The 19,343-nt window shown below is 41.3% G+C and overlaps 1 protein-coding gene across 2 annotated transcripts in view; it reads left to right on the top strand.

The window, feature by feature from the left end:
* The first annotated feature begins 3,539 nt into the window (after positions 1-3,539).
* Positions 3,540-19,343, top strand: part of LOC146590837 (peroxidasin homolog) — a 45,205-nt gene continuing 29,401 nt past the window's right edge. For both annotated transcript variants that reach the window (XM_085314186.1, XM_085314187.1), the window contains exons 1-2: positions 3,540-3,743; positions 14,418-14,489. In XM_085314186.1, the coding sequence (XP_085170312.1) occupies positions 3,580-3,743; positions 14,418-14,489 (236 nt within the window). In that variant the 5' untranslated portion in view covers positions 3,540-3,579. The remainder of the gene's footprint in view (positions 3,744-14,417; positions 14,490-19,343) is intronic.

Below are 19,343 nucleotides of genomic sequence, written 5' to 3'. Positions count from 1 at the left end.
CATGACTTTGCATCATGTTGTGATTAGAATGCTTTGTAGATAAGTACTTATTTCCATAATTGAAGGTTAAGATGCTAGAAAAAGCACTTACTAATGCGATGCAGGTGCATAGTTGCAGATGAACTCCCCAGAATATAGTCTCTCCAGATTTGGTGGTTTTTGTTTTTATTTTTGCTTAGTTAATGATTTTCAAACCTTTATATAGTGGAATTGCGCAAGAAGCGTTTTAGAATTAGCACACACAGCACTTGTCCAGGCTTAATATATCAGAAAACTTAGAGTGAATTYGCTTGGCTGTTAAAGAGTTGAGATATCAAGAGGTCATTTAGTCCAATTCTCCTCTTCAAGGCTGGATCACCTAACAAACAAGGCAGGAGTTTGTTTAATCCRTTCTGAATTACCACTATTTCTGGAACTCTCCTCATGTTTCTARTGTTCTGTTTCAGTGTTCAATGCAGATTTTAAGAACTGATAGTGTTTTCATTTCACTAGTACCGAGAATAATTTCATTTTGGCTTCAACTGTAATAGAAAAATAACCATAATAGCAAATACAGCTATTACTAATTAAGTAAATCTGTTAACCTTTCGTCCCTAGGATAGTTGTCTAAAGACTATTTCTTCCTGTCACCTACAATAGATGTCCTTTCACCAACTGTTAAATAAGATTAGTATAGTATTCATGCTTTCTGTCTTCATACAATGCTTGCTAGAAAAAAATTCCTTTTCTGCTTTGGAAAGCTATGACTGTTTTACCAATGCTATCAAGTAAACAAAATATGTAAGACAGGTGATGTTTGTTTACTTCAAAGTTCTTTATTGATGAGGGTTTTATAATGAGTGTAGCTTAAATGCAATCCATATCTGTTTGACTTGAAGCCAAGATGAGAGAGCTGAAAAGATGTTGGAGYAAAATAGTAACTCAAATGTGTTGAACTTGCTCTTTTGTTAAGAAAAGCTATCGAGTAAAATGTACAATGTCACAGTTCCCTGGGAGGTAATGATGAATCTTTCAGAGGCCGTGCTCAGTGGAACCTTCTACTYGAGCAGAAGTGCTATTTAAAAAGTAAAACAAAGGTGGGTAAAAGAAGGAAAAAAAACCCCTTCGTATCCCAAGAAATAGTAAGTTAGATAACTATCAGTCTTGCCAGAATCTACCACCAAGTGCACAACCAGGCCCTTAATTGATGTTCTAGAGAAAGTGTATGTAGAAACGTGACTGATATCTAGTCCAGCTTTCCTGTTAACAAAATAAACAAACCTTGATGGGAATGCTTTTTTTTTTTTTTTTGCTGATGGCTAGTTTAGAGCTCAGTTCTTATGCACTAATATATAACGGGGCAGAGGGAAGCAGTGTTGYGTTTGGAAACTGGCTAGATGTGCCACGGAAGATGTTGACAAACTTTCTAAATGCGTGGTTTGAAGAGGATGCTTTTGGCTTATTTTCCTGGAATGTTTCCGTATAGAGGTGCTGTTAGGAAGTTGTGTTACTTTGTCTTGAGAGTTCACTGTGCTTTGGGAAAGAGTGGATACAGGCAACAGTCAGACTGGAAAAACATACCRTCAAAGTCTGTAGGACTTAAGTCAAAATCTGCGTTGTCTTTTTTTAATGCAGATGCAGGAGTAAATCGTAGTTCTCAAATTAGAATGAAAACCTGTCGCTTACCTAGAGCAACCTGCTCTGAGCTGCTATTAGTTTGTTATATAAAGGCTGAAGCAGATACTTTTTTAGCCTTTTACGATTTCTAGTCGTAAGGTGGGGTGAGTGGCCACTAGAGGACACTGTGGTCACAACCAAGAGTTGTGTCTGCAGAGGGCGGATGGAGGAGCTCCAACAATCCCTGTGTTGGCACCTCTTTGAAATCTAGGAAAACAGACAATTGCTTGAGGGTAAGACACAAAAAGCCTACTGTATAATGTGACCTTTTTCTGGCTAGTAAAAAAAAATTGCTTTTACCATCTAAGACGTGACTACTACTCAGGTATTTGTAAGTGATTGGTGCAAGACATCAGCTACTGTATAATGATCGTTTGCCCAATGTCTTACCCGTCACCAAAATTTAAATACCTGGCAGWTTTCTGAGTGAGGATGAGGTGGGAAATAAATCATTAATACATTCTGGATATTATCTAATCCTTGATATTCTAACATATCATGAAATCCTTGATTTACAATTTTACTGAGAAGGCCCCAACCCATTCCTCTCAGTATTCTTTGCCCTCATCTGGTTGTTTAAGAACAACTAAAGGAAGAAAATACGTGATGAAAGGTAAGTGTTCCAGTAATTCATTCTGATATTTGTAGGAATGTAGCGTTCAAGTCAACCTGCTGTTGAGAAAGTATCTTATGACTGGAACTCCTCAGTTTATTTCCTAGTTTCTCCATATTTTGGAGGTTTAAATATTACTCTGGCTAATTACTTTTTTGTCACATTGTGTCTTACATTTTACAATGTAGAGCAATTGCAGATTCAGAGAAAACTTTGGGTTGTTTCTCCAGGTAGCGAGGGATGATGCGATGTTTGGAACTCAAGAGGCAGTCATGTCCTTATGAGCCTTAATGTTTTATACTTATGCTGAAATCACACACTTATCTTGTCTAGTGATAACTAAAAGCTTTGAAACGGGTTATTTCACTGTAAGTTTCTTTATAATGATAAAAAGAYGATCAGTTGGAAACATGTCCTGCCTTTTGCACCTCAATTTTTTGTGGCCCAGTGGAAGGCAGAGATTGAGGTCTGCATTTCTTGCATGAACTACTGCATTTCAAACTCAAAGATAGTTTCATTGTTTGTTTCCCTCTTTACCCCTCAACTGTCTTTCATTTCTCCAGAATCCTAATTGTTTTTAAATGATACCTTTGTATTAGTTGAGATGCCCTTGAAATGAATTAGCTTCTACTCTGTTTGCGTTCTGTCAATGCCAGCAGTCAGTTTTTGTCTTATTTATCTGCAGGTTGTTTATCGCTGTTTAGCCATCTCCATTTTAAATTCGCTTATCTGTAGCACTCAGTTTCCATCTATGGTTGGAAATTTATTTTGCCAGATGTTACGCATACATGTAATAAGAGGCAGTTTCTGTCCTGAAAGTCTTACTGCCTAATACATTTGACAGAGGCTCTTAGATGGGATGCTATCCTTAGTGTGCAAGGAGTGTAATAAAGTAAAAATGTTGAYGTTCCCAAAATCGCACAGGAATTTGTACCTAGGCCTTCTGAGTCCCAACGCAGCACTGTAAGCACTGGTACGTTCCCTAGGCTTTTAGATGGATGTACCCAAGGAGAAGGTGAAGAGTTAATTTGCTGTTTAGAGTAAGAAAAAGGCAAGAATAAATTAAGATTAAGCATTTGTACTTAAACACCCCAATTAAAGGAGGTGCGGAACAGTGTGATCTTCAATGATGTACATAATGGCAGAGAGGGTGGGCGGCAGGACTGTCAAACTGCCTTAATTTAATTGCAAACACATGCTGATGAGTCCCCTCCTCCTCCTGGACCTCAGGGCTGGGAAACTTTTTTTTTTTTTTTTGGTGTCAGCTCCCTGCAGCTCAGAACGGAGGAAAATACACTCCAGCAAACACCATGCTGATCAAGCCTTCAGCTCTTCTAGGCTTTTTGTGTTTTCTCCTCTTGCCTAGTTTCTCCTGCTCCTGTCCTAGTCGCTGCTTGTGCTTCAGGACTACAGTAAGATGCATGCATCTGATGTTGGAAACCATCCCTGATATCCCACCCCAGACAAGCATACTGTGAGTAGCCATTTCATTTTACTATCTCTCTTACCTGGTCAGTCTTTAGGAAGAGGAAAGAAAAAGGCAAGGCAAAAGGCATCTAAAAGCGTGCCTTTAAATCCTTTTTTTCSTGCAGATTTTCTGTGTTGCAGATTGTTTCATGTTTTAGAGCATAAAACAGAAACTGCTTCTTTTGGCATCACTTAATTGTTAATACAGCAATCAAGGAAATTAAGAAATAATAGTAAAAAAAAGTACAATCGCTAGAAGACAGGACAGTTTTGGAGAGTCAGAAGTCACAGATGTTAAACTGTGCTTGTAGAAAAGTACACCGTTTTCATCTGAGAAAGCTTTGAATGCAGATATGTAAGAGAGGAAATAAAGTAGTTCAAGCTTTTGCCTCTAGAGAGAAAAAGCACTTTGTGATAAATACAACCCCATTTCTTTCCTCAAGTGTAGGTTCTGAACTACACAAGCCAAACTTAAAGCTTATTTGGAATGCCAAAGTTGTGACAACTCACAGATTATATTTTTAARAAATAAAATACTGATTGAGCTGACTGCCTTTTGGAGAGGGAACTGCTGTCTTAGTCCCTTGAATAGAAAAGTTGCAAGAAAAGGGCATGTAAAATCTGGGGACTCCTAAACAATGTTTACCAATAGACTCGGAAGAGCGCTTTCTTTGGATTCTATAGCGGTCAATTCTAAACTTAGAGGTGGCTTTAAGATGCAGTAACATGTGACAAAATACTTCTCTTTATGTCACCTATCTCATCCCTTCRTTTGGAGGACCTTTTTTGTAAACAGAGGAAAGAATTGTCAAATATTTATAACCATGCTCATCTTGCTTAAATGAGTGCTGATTGTAAAACTTGTTTTACACCAGTGGGCTGAGAAGCCTTTCCCTGAACCTGTAACAAACTGAATTTGATCTCAGCCAGAGTATCTATACTAGCATTTCTCCTGTAAACATCTCGTTAATAGTGCTTGTGCAACTTCTCTGCTGGTGGCCTGCGGAACATGCGACCGGGATATTGGCATTTTAATTGCTGCTGTCCAGATGGGTTTCAGTCGATGGAATACACTGAGGTTCTAGTATTAGTAGCGCTCAAGGAAATGTCTGTGCTTGCTACTGATAAAATTATGCAGGTGGGAAAACAGATTGCAGCTGGACTACTTGGAACCTCCCCTGACATGGGGTAAATCAGAATTTAGGCTTGCTTTCTCTGTAGGCCAGTGATAGGATGGTCACTGTGCAGYGTGGAACTGTACTGTATTGGTCGTTGCAAAGTATATAGGTAATAGTTATCGGTCCTACTCTTTCAGGACCAAAACTTTGAGTCTGTCCAAATTGTCATCAAGTTTTTTTTTTTCCCCTTACAGATTGAAATAGTGATGTGTTTTAAATACATTTGCTCTGTTTGATTTTTAACACACTGGTTTGTTTCTTCTTGTTTAAACATGGATTTTATTGGGGAAAAGTGTTTGTTTTGCCAGCTGAATGAAGACATTTCTGAGGTCTAAGAGCTTAATTTCTGTTCTTTATTCAGAAAAAGACATCATTGCACAGAATAGCCTGAGCGTGTTTCCCGTASAGATTACAGAGGAAGGGACATTTACGATGGTCACTCTTTTCCTCTCTGGGGGTGGTGCATTTCTAAATGCCCTCAGACAACRCCACACTTCATTCTTTTTATGCTTCAAGTAACAAAAAGTGACTGCGATCCATGGCTTGTCCTCCTACCTGTGGTAAAATTCCAAGTAGTATCTCGTTGCATTTTAGGAAGCATTGAGTTGTCTGTGAGACTCCATCTGGACAAGGGGCCAGATTTTCAGGTACAGCATATGCAATCGCTGGTTCCCTGTCCCTGGCTCTTGTCAAGCCGCRAAACTAGTTTGCATGCAGGCTGCTTATAAATGTTCAATGTTTTGCATACTTAGCTGTGAGGAAAGCTGTTTTAGTTTAATGTGACAGGCACAGATTTCAGTGGGAAATGGGKTTTTTGAACATTAAGTGGGATTATGCTGGTAAAGGTGTGAGATACAGAAGCATGAGATGCATCCAGAATGAGATGACTTTCTTTATAGACAGACATTTTTGCAGAAGATATGTATCTGGTTTGTTATTTTCTAATACTGTCTGCATAATTAAAAGCAAAACCCATACTAATAAACGATGTTCCTCATAAACAGAGAGTAATATGAGCCTGTTAAGTATTTTCTGTTGGCAGATCATGTGCCTTTGCATGGTATGTGGCAAGTAAAAATACTGGCTGTCTGGCTATCTCTAAGATCTAGTGTGCATAAATACATTTGCCAGCCGGCGTACCATTGTGCCTGTTATAAATAGTGCTTGAATAATTAAATTTTGTTTTAATTGTGATAGAAAAAACAATACTTCTTAACCAAGCCCCTAACTACTCCAGCCTTTTGGTATGTTAATCTTTCTTTGGGATGAGAATTGTTATATCAGTGTGAATATCCAGAACTGTAGCAAAAACAGATCATGGAGTATATTCTGAATAGAAAATTTGGAATTATAATATTTGCACATTTGTCATGGGGTATGAGTAGGACCAACTCTTTGGCTGTAAATACAAACACTGATTTGAGGCTTCAGCTCTGCTGCCTTGCAGAACAGCTGGAGTTCCCAGATGGAGTTTGTTTTGAAGTTGGGGGTTTGGGACTTTCTGACCTCTGTGACTCTGTGCCACCCTCTCCTTAACAATCCTTGAAGAAGAGTGGCAAAGTTTTCTAGCAGGCATGCTCTATGCTTCGACAAGCCCTGCTGGCTGGTGGCTCCCTCGGGGTTGTAGCCAGCTGGCCTAACTTAGAGCAGCCCGTTGCCTTCTCTGAATGATGCTGGGATTGGCATGGAACCAGCTCCAGGATTGATGAGCTGTTATTGGCTCCTCTTTGGTTCCCATTTCCCTCCTCCCCTCCCCAACCCCAGCTGGGTGCAGCTGAGGATCTGGCCCAATGTTTGGTTTTAGCAATAGACTATTTATCTTTGGTAATGAAGTCTGTTCGTTTTATCCTGAGTGGAGAACAGGATGGCAGTAATGGCTACATGTGTACAGATAAGCAAGCTATAAAAATTCATGGTGTATAATTGCAAATGTATTTTGGCTGCTGTCTGTTCAACTGGAACATGATTATCCAGATGTGATCTGCTGGTTACTGCTGGGATTCAAGCAGTTCTCTTAGCCAGCAGCCCAAAGGGGGGAACAGCTGTGAAACATACACTCGGAAAATTTCAATAGCTCTTTAACCTTCTAAGTCATTTGTTCTACAGTTTGATGTTTAAAACAATAAACTCTGAAACATGTGGGCATGAGTAGAAGAAATCTATGGAAAGAAGTTGCCCTCTGGCTGGCAGCTAATGGATTCCAATCCAATTATCCATGGGTTATTCTTTTTTCTTTTTTTTTTCTTTTTGCATTATGCATAACACATAATGAATGAGTACTTCCTGAGAAACATAGCTCAGGGCACAAGCAAAGATGGCACAGTATCTGGGATCTGAACACATTGCTGGCATGAACTGAAGGTGACCCAGTTGTGCATAGACCTGGTTGCTAATCAGGCAGTGTAAGCATCTCCAATTTGACAATTTTTGTTTCCTTTCATCGCTGTGTGGCATTGTGTGTGTTGATTGGCCACTCAGTTCCTACCTGCAGGTCACTCTGCTGCAGTAGGGAAGTTTGGTAGGACAGTATGTAGCTTTTCTCGGTGTATCTTAAGGATCATAGTTTTGTGAAGGAACCTTACACGTTTGTGGGGAGGGAGATTTGCTGAGCAAATGAATTATTGCAACTGCCGTGCCCGTTATGGTCTGTCATGTGTTTCTGGACTTTCAGGTGAAGAATGGATTAGTCGTTTCCTGTGTGTGTATGTCTTCTATGTAGTCATTAAGCATGCACCCACACGTTCTGGATGTGCTAGGTRTGATCTCTTTCTGGTTGCTGTTACTAGAGTATCTAACTAATCCTCATGAAACCTTTTAGAGGTGGCCAGAGTCCTTTGTGTGTCYTGTTTATAGAAGCCTCTTCATCAGACGGATAATGGAAAGGAAGGATATTCAAAACATTTTTGGTTTCCTTTGTAAAAACATTCCAGTGTCTTTTGATGAAGACATCTTCACTGTTGAGACTGTGGTTCTCAACTGTTCTTTGAAGACAGAATTTCTAAATGATAGTGTCCCATCATCTGGTTCCAACTCGAGTATTTGCATTCTCGTTGACTACCTTTGCCTCACCACATCCCTCTTCCCCTAGCTGTACCAGATCTTTTGCTGAAGGACAAAATTGCTATGTTCTTTAATGTAGCTTTCTCGAAGTAGGGTAGAGTAGTGGATTGGAGAAGTCAATTTTTTGGTGAAAGAATGGATTTGTATTCTGGATAAGGTCTTGATTGGTGGTCTGAAAAAAAAACGTAAACAAAAATCTAACACTCGTGCTCAAAGAAAATCAATATTAAAGAATGCCACAGCAGTTGACTTCAGCTGGCAAAGTGTGACTGCTTCTTGGGCTCCCTGCAGAGGGTAGATGTACCTTTATGTTCTGAGACTTCCTTTTACTGCTTCTGGATCCATGCCAGAATACAGCTTAGGAGGAGCAAAAGTTTTCTGGATTTGTTGTGAGCAGGTATCTTAATGAACRTTAGGAAATATGCATTAGGTTAAAAGAGTTCTGCTCCTTGCTGACATGAATACCCAAGAATAGGTTTAGCTGATTTGATTAGGATCAGATCCTAATCTCTGTAAGGGCTGTTAATAYATAATAGCTCAAGTTATCTGGGGTTGTCCAGGTCAACAGTTTGCTGTGTGATCTCCCTACCTGAACATGTATGCAGGACTAAAGCTGTATTTTGGAGACATTCCTTGCTCCTGCCTTTATTGGCAAGAGCTAGAGATGCCCTGTGGCAGGTGACAGGGCCAGGGATAGGCATACTAATTTAATTAAAAAATTACCACAGGCACTCTTGATGACAGATTTCTAAGACTTCAGTGCCCACAAACAGAGGTCAGATTTTCAGAAGGGCTTGGCACTCCCAGTGCCAACTGGGACAAGGAAGCGATAGTGATTCAGCTGTCAGCATACCAAGTCCTTCTGCTCCCACTTGTTCTGTGCACATGTGCTGGCATGCAGTCAGTCTATGTCCAGTTGTGGGTGTCCGTGCARGCCCATGGTGCTCACTTAAAAATGAGTGGTTTCAAGTGGTGGGCACCCCAGGCAGTGACCCAYTTCCCATAATTCTCCTGGAAGCTCAGGTATCAAGAACTGAGTTCTTTATTTTTTTTTCCTCTTTTATTCAACGCTTTAGTTGGCCTAGTTTGGAGGATATTAGACYATGCAAAACATCTGAGAGTGTTCCAGGTGAGTAGCTGCTGCAAAGCATGACAGAGCACTCCTAAACCTCAAGGAAGACCCTCAGTGTTTAGCACTGTTAACATCATGCTTCACAGCCCTTAACTTTAAAAAGTAACCAGTATGGCASTACAGGAGAACAGCACCCTGTTCTGCAGCATGAGGGTCTCTGCATTTGCTCTTTCTCTTATGTTTTATCCTTGATCTTACTATCTGGTTTAACAGTATTTCCAAGTTGAACATATTTTCCTCTCTTTTTCACTCCTCGAACGGTCAAAGCTTGATGTTTTGAGCTGATATACCCCCAAAATAGCAAGCGCTTGGAAAAAACCCAGCCCTTAGTCTCCCTGTGGTCTCCTCATCTGTCTAGCAGAGATGACAGAGCTCAGCTGTCCATGTAGGGATTCAGAGATGAAGACTCTCATTTATTAAAGCCATTTGGGGACTTGTGTATGAGATGGACATTCCTGAGCTGGGAAGCTGATGACAGCRGGTCTGGAAGCCTTCAATTCCATCTCAGCAAGACTATTTTCCTTTCCTGCCAGGACTATAGCTGTTTGGCAGGACAGGGGAACCTGCAGAGCTGACTCTGACGCTCTGTGGATAAGTAAAGGAAATGAGCATCTTCTGACAAGTGTTTTGACTGTTCTTATAAATGGGATACTTTATGTTTAGGATAATTTTTACTCCCTCCCTTCCCAAGAGAATACTGGAAGGAACTTCAGTGTCCTAAGCACTTATCCCTGTTTGTAAAGCAACCTTTACTGTCTGKTTTTTTTTCATAATGATTGGGTGTCTGCTGCTTGCTCAGCTAGTTCTGGGTTAAATGGTCCAGAATACCAGCATCTTTGATGCACATATTCTGAACATAAAAGATACTTCAGTAAAACAAACTCGATAGTTTCCATGGAACTGCAGTAAATGTGTCTTGTAGCTGATTATCTGCTTAGATAACATGGTGATATATAATGTAAAAGYGTAAGTAGATTAAACAAATGGAAATTTCTTATGAAAGCCATTGATTGCTGTGCATGCTAATCACTATCAATTATTCAACACAGTGATCTGAGGAACAATTGTTCTGTCAAAAGCTGAGCGGATCAGGAAGATTCGAGTGTCGTTCCTCTGTAAAAGTCTCTTCCCTTAGCCATCTGCAATTCTATCACTCTTTGTAAGCCCCCTGGATGGGGTTCAGCATCCTCTGAAAAGGTGAGGTATTTCAATAGCAGATCCTAGCTTATCCATATTTTTCAGCCTAGTTTCCTGYCTGGCCTGTGGTGCTTGGGCACGAGGATTTGGGAAGATTTTCCTCTGAGCCATTCAAAGTGGTATTGTCTGGAGGGATCAGCATTGAATAACGCAGGACAGCTGCCATCCCCGGCCTCTGAGCGCTCTGACACTGCACTGGGTATGTGAAGGTAGAAAAGGATCTGGGATCCTTTAGCAGTAGATATCTCCTTTGTTCCTCACAGAAGGGTACCTTGTAAGCCCAGACTGTCAGCCTTGAAGACATAGGGGAGAGTTAAATCACAAGGGATTATTGTTGTTAYTATTTCTTTCCATTTTGCAGATTCCAAGGTGAAAAGAAGCAGGTGGGAATGAGGGAGTCCAGCTGCTCGTATACAAAGCAGCTGGAACTGGCTGGCACAGGAGAAGCTGTGTGGTGAGCCCCAGTGGAAAGCACGCTTGTTAGTGAAAAGAAATGGAAAATTTTCAAAGTGCCGAGCCTGGGAGAAGAGAGAGAAAGGTATTTTTGTGTAAGAAAGGACAAAATCTGAAGGAGATGCTCTTTGTCAAATACACGCTGGGCAGGAATTTCCCAATGTGGTCCTACATTGATTGCATTTCTTCACCAGTTAAGCCTCAGGCCAAGCCAAGGTCTGGAGGAAAAGTCTACCGATTAGCCAAAGTCAATTTTTATATGCGTTGGTAGGGATGCAGATGCAAGTTCCTCAGACTTCTTGGGAATTCTTTGCTATGTGGAGACACCCACTCCAGTTTGTTTGCAGCTGTCTTGGATGCAGGTTGCTGAATAGACTCAAGGAGTCATCAAGTCCATCCTTTGCCTTCAGTGCAGGATCAACACTATGCAAACTATGTGCAGCTGATGTCTGTCTCACCTGCAGTCTGAGTGTTTTATTAACCTTACTGCTTAAGATATTTTTTTCAAAATCTGAATCTATGTCCAATTTTAGCTGATGCTATTTGCACTCTTCTGTTTGTAACACTTCTGACACAGTTATTGTATCATCTCTTCTCCTCTAAGTGCTTTTGTGTCAAATAAGCCATCTCAGATCGTTCTTGTGGCTTTCCTCTGGATTCTCTTCAGTTCACGTCTGCCTTGAAACAAAGTGCTCGGAATAAACGCACGCTGTCKGTTCCCTTTCTTGTCTGTAGGGATGGCTGTAGCCATTATGCTATGGAGGGTGAACCAAAGCTAAGCTTTTCAGAGGCGTGCAAGACAGCTGTGTGTGGAACTTGGTGTCCGTGGACTCGTTTGAAGAGCTTATCTGGAGTGAAAAAGGAAAGAATTAAGAAGCTTAATTAAAAAAAAAAAAAGGCTAAGTTTCTTACGCGATATTTGGGAGTGAGGGGCCAGAATCAGTCTTGCACTAGAGTTTCTGAATTTGTGCCACGTGAAATCAAGCCCTCGTTGCTCGCTCAGTAACGGGAACTATGGGARCATTTCTCCATCCGTGTCCTTCTCATCAGCAGGAGCGTTATGGATAAATGGTGCAGCCAAGCTACAAACGTGAGACCTCTGTTAGCAACACACAGTCATTCTTGCCAAACTGCACAGCCTGGGTTTGCTTCGTTGCTACCCCCTTGAAGAAGCCCACAGCCTGGGAGGTCAGACTTGCTCAGGGAGTTGGAGACCAGACGCAGGCTCCCACGGCGCTGGTTCTGTGGAGTTGTTTTCRGTATGTGACCAAGAGTGAAAAAAGACTCCTGGGGACAGAGGAGCTTATTTCATTTTGCTGGCTTTCTAGAGGTGTTTTCAGTCACCTGTCGTTCTGGGTCTTCAGCAGTGGAWGCTGAGCTCTTCTGTATGAATATTGAGGTGTGAAGGATTTTGTTCGCTAGAATAGTTTGTTTGTTTGTTTGTTTGTTTTTCTCCACCTGYAATTTGTGACCCAGAGTGGTGTTTTACACTTCACTGCCTGCTTCCTGCTGCCATTCATGAGCATCAACAGCCTCAGCCCTGACCCGTGTGTATTTCCTCCATTTATTTGTTAGGTTTCCTATTACCTGTAGCCAGCTGCCTGGACTAATTACACAGTTCTTTACAGCCCCCGAGGGGATGCAGAGTTTGTGCCTGTGTGCTACAGTGTATAAATCAAGTTTGCATTTCTTCACCTCTTCTCAGGGTCTAGTCTTTCCTCATTTCGTTTAATGAGACCGTAGAGAATAGTCGGTGAATTGTGCTATCACCTTTGCCAATACTTAATTGTATTTGGCTTCATGGAGTCAGCTATTGCCTTGAAAAATCCAAACATATATCATCAAATTCACATCATCAGGGAAGAGGTATATGTAAAATCACCCTCAAACAAAGAGGAGTAAGGAATATATAATTCGAACAATAAAAAATAATCACAACAGGAGATGTCAGAGGTAAAGCTACTGTTAAAAATTGCAGTTCCAGAAGGTGATCTTTTGGGATTGCGGAGTTTGCAATATAAGAATGTTTSATGTAAGTTGTGATTTAAACACTTTTTTTGGGGGGGAGGGGGAAATGTTGAAGCTGTATTTTTTTCCTGCCTTCTAGCTCTTCACCATGCACTACTTARAACTAACAAAGGGAATAGACTTCTCTCTAAATTACTCTTACCATTCTTTTTTTCCCCAACTCTGAAAAATTACAGAAATGGAAAAAAAAAACCACAAGAGAAAATAGAGCTTTGTCACGTATTTTATTGTAGTCAGTGGGGTTTTTTTTAAGAAAAAAAGGGGGGTATCAAGGCAGAGATTTAATCCTTCAATTTAATCCCAGTTAAATAAAGGTGAGATTTTTCTGTCCAAAAAATATGAAGATGTAGAGGGAATCCATGTTAGAAAATTGTTTTTTTTTTCTTTTAAACAGGAAAATTGTCTACTTTGCAGACTGTTCAGCTCAAGAAACGTATCTTAAATAAAAATCAGCTATACTTATTGTGTATTCTCGAGCACTTGCTCAAAGATATTTCAGCTGCCTTGGAGACTCACTTTCATCTCCCATGTAGAACTACCTGCAATGAATGTTCTTCTCTCTAATCTTAATTTACTAAGGCCAAGATTCCTGTTGATGCTCTTCCTAAAAATAATTGCTGGAATTGTAGCTTTTTGTAGAATTCTTATTTTAAACTGTGATTCCAAATGCTCYGTAACTTGCCACCAGATTGAAAGGCATTTCAGTGTGTTCACGTTGGCTGCTTTTTCCCCCCTTAAAACAAGTGCCCTTAAATGGCTGTTTTACACAGAGAAATAGCTGTGTGTTYTCTAAATGTGACAGATAGGCAGCATAGGAGGGAAGTCTTTATTTTTGTGCTTTGGATAGAAGGTGACAGCAGAAAAACATTTGTCAGTCTAGCAATTTGTTACAATGTGCCAGACCAAGGAAGGTGCCAGATCAATGCACGTTCCCTATAGAAGTGTTTCTACTTGGTTAACCAGGTTAAACCACTTAGCTCGTATTTTATTATCTCATTAACAATCAAAAAACATGTTTTAGGTTTCCAAGTCGATGTAGTTACACGGACAGCCCTTGAAATTTGCCAGAATCCCCTGGACTCCACTAATTGTAATTAAAGTTGGCACAAATTGGAAATGCAGGCAGCGATAAGCTGTTCTGAGTCTTGGAGCATTCTGAAGCAGATTGTGAAATGCTTATTATATGAGGTTATTTGATCAGATTTAACCCTAGCAAAGATGATTTTTGCTAGGGACCTAAAATATGGGTTCACACAGTTATGTGCTTTCCTCTACAGATGAGACTGAGATGTGTGTGTAGTTGCACATAAACTTGGGGTGTTGATCTAGGGCAGCAGACCTTGTCCAGAGTTCTTGCAAATGATCATGCGTGTTCTTTCAGTCTTCAGTTCCTATGAAATGTCTGTAGGTTTTGTAAATGTGGGGTTGTCCTGGCTGTTGGCCAACTTTGCAGACAAGCAGTCCTCCAGCCTCCTCCTCCCTCACCTCTTTCCCTAGATCTATGTCTTTATTGCTCAAGTTTTTGTAGGCCTTGTACAATAGATTCTCGCAGCACCTTTCCTCTTGTGGAAGGTGCTGATTACTAATGGTCCATTTTTATTGTGTGTGCACTGATTATATTCTCTACTTTCAGAGATTTACGTTTCAACCACATCAAGGAGATWAAACCTGGAGCCTTCAGGAAACTGAAGAACCTCAACACGCTGTAAGTTCCACTCATCTTCCCCTGCTTCCAGTTGTCATATCACTGTTGTTGTAAGAAAGGAAGGAATCTGAAAATGAGGCCACCAAGGTTTTGTAGCCATGGTGCTGGTTCAGTACCAGTAAGACCCACCCTGTTCCCTGGCTCCCTAGTTCAGGACTGCTTGATRTACAGTGTTGGAGAGTTTGAATTAGGCTAAGACTGCAGTAAAGATATCCATTTATTACACACGTTAGTACTAACCTCTGTAATGGCTTAAAGATGGTCTTAGTCTTTTTGTTTATTTTAGCCAAGTTGTGTATATCYAGCTAAAGCTTTCTGCATAAAATTCCATCTATTCTGCTCTGGATCATGTCTCTTACCATTTTCAATTAAATGTGCAGTTTAATAACTTCCGTTTTGGCAATTAAACCATCTACTTTAAAAATTTTCCTGGTGCATACTGTTGCTGCYTGAGAGTGTTTCAGCAGATAGAGCTTTAGAGGGGCCTGTAAAAACAATTCTGGCCTGCAGTCAAGAGAGCATAGCAATGCATTAAAAGCTTCTTCCTTTCCGTGGCCTCCCCAAGTGCCTAAGTCACATTAGTTATTCTACAAGAGTTTTACTGAAGTGCTAGTGCATCCTTCCCAATGCCTTCTTGTCACTACRCCTTGCCCCAGGATAAATGCCTGTGTGCACCCTACTGCAGAGAGGAACACAGTTCCTCTAGTGTTACACCCCCACAGGAGCAGGCACACTCACACGCCTGTAATACGCTACCAAGGACTTTACTAACAAGTTTCTCACTCTGCTAGAAGGAAATAATGGGAGCCTTTGCTGCTTCTTGCCCCTGGTAAGGCTGAGGTTATGAAGACAGATTTGAGTACRTCTGTACCATGTAGCTAAGAAGCTGAATACAAAGCAGCTCCCAAATCAGAAACAGAAGCTGTGTCAGCACAGCACCGTGCTATATTTAATTGGTCTGTAGAGGATCAGATCTGATTATTCAAGCTGTAGCATGGCACTAAGAGTTGTAAGATCTTCTTGCTCAAGCTAGAATTTGTCTTTTAGGCAAACTAGCTAGCTTGGGGATCTGCATTCATATTTCCTTGTTCTTACATTCTTGGTCCCAGATGTCAGGAGAGTGTCTAGGTTAGCGGTTTTATTTTATTTTTATTTTTATTTTTATTTTTTTTTGACCTTGAGAGAACTGAAGTCCCTGATTCAGTAAATACCAAGATGATGAAAGGATTATGGAAGGAAGACCGTCTTCTCTATGAGAAGTTCAGTAAATTTTAAGAAGTTGTTGAAAGAGTAGAAATACAGCAGGACTTTATCACAGAGACCTACTTAATAGCTTTCTTTTAAATTTTTGAATGCTGAAGATGGACTATGGTATCTGTCTGTCAAAATGGGAGGACGTGCAGACTCCCAGCTGCCCTTGATATTTGGCCTRTTAGGACTTGTGGGAGAAAGGATGATGCAGCCCATTTTAGGAAAGGCTTGGTTATACTCAAGAACCTGGAAAAAATGGAACTGGGATTAACAGAAAGTACAGCAGCCAGGGCAAGTTCAGTCTTACTGGTCTGGGCTGGTGATTCAGTGAGAGGTCTGTATTGCAGCGATCTACTCAGCCCTGCTGSTGAGCCGATAAAAATTTCAAATAACCAGACTGAGTGTAGGTCATTCTCACTCCTCCTTTTGTTTAATCTTTGTTTGGCTTTAAAGTAAAACTGATGCAGAATTCAGCCCTGGAAGTGTAGGGCAGATAGTGGGGACAAACTTCCTGGGTCAGCAAATCTAGTCTTCTGTAGTCATCAGGAGTGGATGATGTACTAGGGGTTTTTTGGTATCTAGAATATTAATACAGATTGATTCTTGTCATTCAAGATGGATAGGATGAGAAAGGTGACTAAAATATCTAGAGAGAAAACAGATGGAGAGTGCCTAGGATTTTACCTTATCACRAAGTTCTGCTAATGCATCTTGATATCTGGACTTACTCTTCCACCACTGAAGCTCTCCTGAGTCAGGAAAACAAACGATTCCAAATTATGTCATCTSTGTGTGATGCAGACAGATGTTTGGCGGGGAGTAAGGCAGGACCGCCGAGCTCGTTCCGGCTGAACCCTAGGGAAACTAAGGAGGCTGGAAGGCCTTCATTTGGAGAGACRCTCCACCTAAGCTGTGAAGTTTTGTAAGATGTCCCCCTTCCTGTCCTATCAATGCTTTGGTCTAGACGGGTCTGTGACACATACAAGACTTCTGCTGTGTTTTTTCTGGTTCCTGCCATTTTGCTGAAAGCTCCGGCAGATGTGCGTACGCAACCTAGCTGAGGTAGAAAACCTGTCTCCTTGTATTTTCTGTTCATGAGCTTGTCGAAGAATTTGTCCAAACCTTTTTGCTGTCTGCCTCTGCCAACTCCTGGACAGGGACCTCAGGGACAGCAGATCCATGAACAAATACTAAAGGTAAAGGGATAAGCAGCAATGTACTTTCTAACACCTCTTATCTTATGATTAGCAATGGCGTGGGAGTAATAGGGGCAGTTTGCACAGACAGTAGCCAGCCTCATGCATTTCCTACATTGTGTGTSCTATTGCCATCGTCAAAGCCAGAGTACCAGCCTAGATGGACTGCTGGCTGCTCTGACAAAGTAAGACATTTTTGTTTAAATGCTAAAAATCAATGGTTTTGTGAATGAAACTCTTCCATTTAGCTAGTACTTCATATGCTGTCTTGTGTTTCTTGGTTTGGCCAGCAAACTGAAAAATCAATTATTCTCACACTTGTAGAAGTTAACTCCCACGTATGAGGAACTTGATAACTGAGGSAGAGAAAGCCAGATCTCGCGCTCCTCATGCAAGTTTCTTTCCAGGAACTGTGGTTAGACCAATTCCCACATCAAAACTGAAAAGAGCTGAGGAATTTGCTGATGTTTGTTAGATGATAAACCTTTGCCTGAGGATATGTATAGGTTTTGAAGTGATAAAGAGAACAGATCCTTAAAAATCCCTGAGAGACTTACTGGGGAAGTTTGGCCAGAATATTTGAACTGAGCGGTTTAGAGGATGGAACAGCTCAGGTTCCATGCACAAGAGCTCTGAGCTTGCAGCTGTCTGCCAGGAGGCTTGCAGAATTCAATGTTCCTTAAATAAATAAATACTTTAAAAAGAGCCTTTTCTTACAATGCTTTAGCCTGGCAGAGGAAGGGCAGCAGATTCTGGTGAAGTTTCTGTTCTGTATCTCCATTCAGACAGGATGGCTGCAATATATCCACGTTTGACAGTTTATAAACCACCCTGATAAGGAAACCTTTGTAGTCTGCATTGGAGGGAGAGTGAGGTAGAGAGGTGAGCTGTGGGACCGACAGAAAAGGAGCCTGCCGTGAATGTCTAGTGGGGCTTTTAAACAGCGTTGAGTGAAGTTCAGACCTTCCCCTGGCTCTCCTCTCTTCTTTTCTCTCCCTGGTACAGGAGATTTGATAAATTAGAGAGCACTTCTTTAAAATTAAAAACAGGAGCCCTGTTTGTCTGTGGAAGAGTTATGATTATTATATGCTTCTGGCTGGAGACTCCTGGCACAGCATCACAGGCGATAAGCAATTATTCTAAATGCTCCAGCAGTGAGAGCTTGCTTACCAGCTACCTGTGTGCACCAGGGATGTTCCTTTCCTCCAAAGGTCTCGTAGCAGTAAGGTGTCCCAGTCCCCTCCTGTTGCCTCTTCTCAGTCCCCATGCAGATGTTGGTGTCAGAATGTGCTTTGCCTATTTTTAAACTATTACAATGTCCCCTCATTAATGGTTAACGTAGGAGGGAGAAGGAGGAATAAAAAAGAAATTTTGCATGCCATCCACCAATTTGACAGTTCTTCTGCAGTTGTTCTGCTGGCATTTGCCAAAGCCAGCCGGATCATTTAACCCAGCATTAGCTCACAGCAGGTGGTGTGCTGGGGAAGAGAGCAAACACATGGCAAGCCCTTGGTGAGGCACAGCATCTCTTGGCTTTCCAGTTTTTTCTCCTTTAGATCATTTTTGGATGGAGATGGATGATTACGCCTCTGCGTTGCCGTCCTCTTATGTATTCCCCCAGGAGGGTCAGCACCCTGCCATGTTGACCCAGCTAGTTGATTGGTTTTCAAACCAAGGCTCTCACAGCCAAATGTTTGCAACCTATTTGTGTCTCCCTAGCATCATCTATGGAAATTTCCAGCCCTGAGACCAAAGCTGTATTTCTTAACTTCCCCAGCAGGTTTTTTGCCTGGAGACCGAGTAAAGGTGTGTGTGCCTGTCCCTGCCTTGGCTCTCTGACTTGGCCACATCACATTTCTCCTTCTGCCTTCTTTCATCCATCTGCTTTCACAATATTTGTCTGTCCCTGTGAAGTGCTTTGAAAACTATTTAGGAAGCATTAGGTGAGAGCAAAAGGCGCTTTTGGTGAGCTCTGTGGCTCTCCTTTAGATGCAACTTGTAAAGGGTTTGGGGGAAAAGACGGGAATAATATGAAGGCTCTGTCTGGAATCCCACTGCAGTTCTTGATGAACGTGCTCCTGAAAGCAAGGAGGGGAAGTGGCAGCCTCCTGCGTTTCGGAATCCAAGTTACTCTCTGTTATGGGAAATGGCAATTCCAGCTTGCTCTGTCAAGAAGAGAGACTGTATGGTGGAACATTAACCTAACTTTTTCTCCCTCTTTAAATATGCTACATGGTGATTTCTACTAATGGCATGAGAGAAAAAGTGGTTATGGCACAACGGTCGTAGCACGTGGCTTGTCAAATGAAAAGAGGAAAGACTACACGCGTTGAGGCTGAATTCTGTACTCTCCCACCACTTGATACGTTCAGAATAGAAAAATGACTCATTTAATGCAACTTAGGCC

This window comes from Rhea americana, unplaced genomic scaffold (genome assembly GCF_003343005.1).
Source record: "Rhea americana isolate MKP2758 unplaced genomic scaffold, rheAme1 scaffold_4, whole genome shotgun sequence".
Classification (NCBI taxonomy): Eukaryota; Metazoa; Chordata; class Aves; order Rheiformes; family Rheidae; genus Rhea; species Rhea americana.
This window is presented reverse-complemented; position numbering and strand designations above follow the sequence as displayed.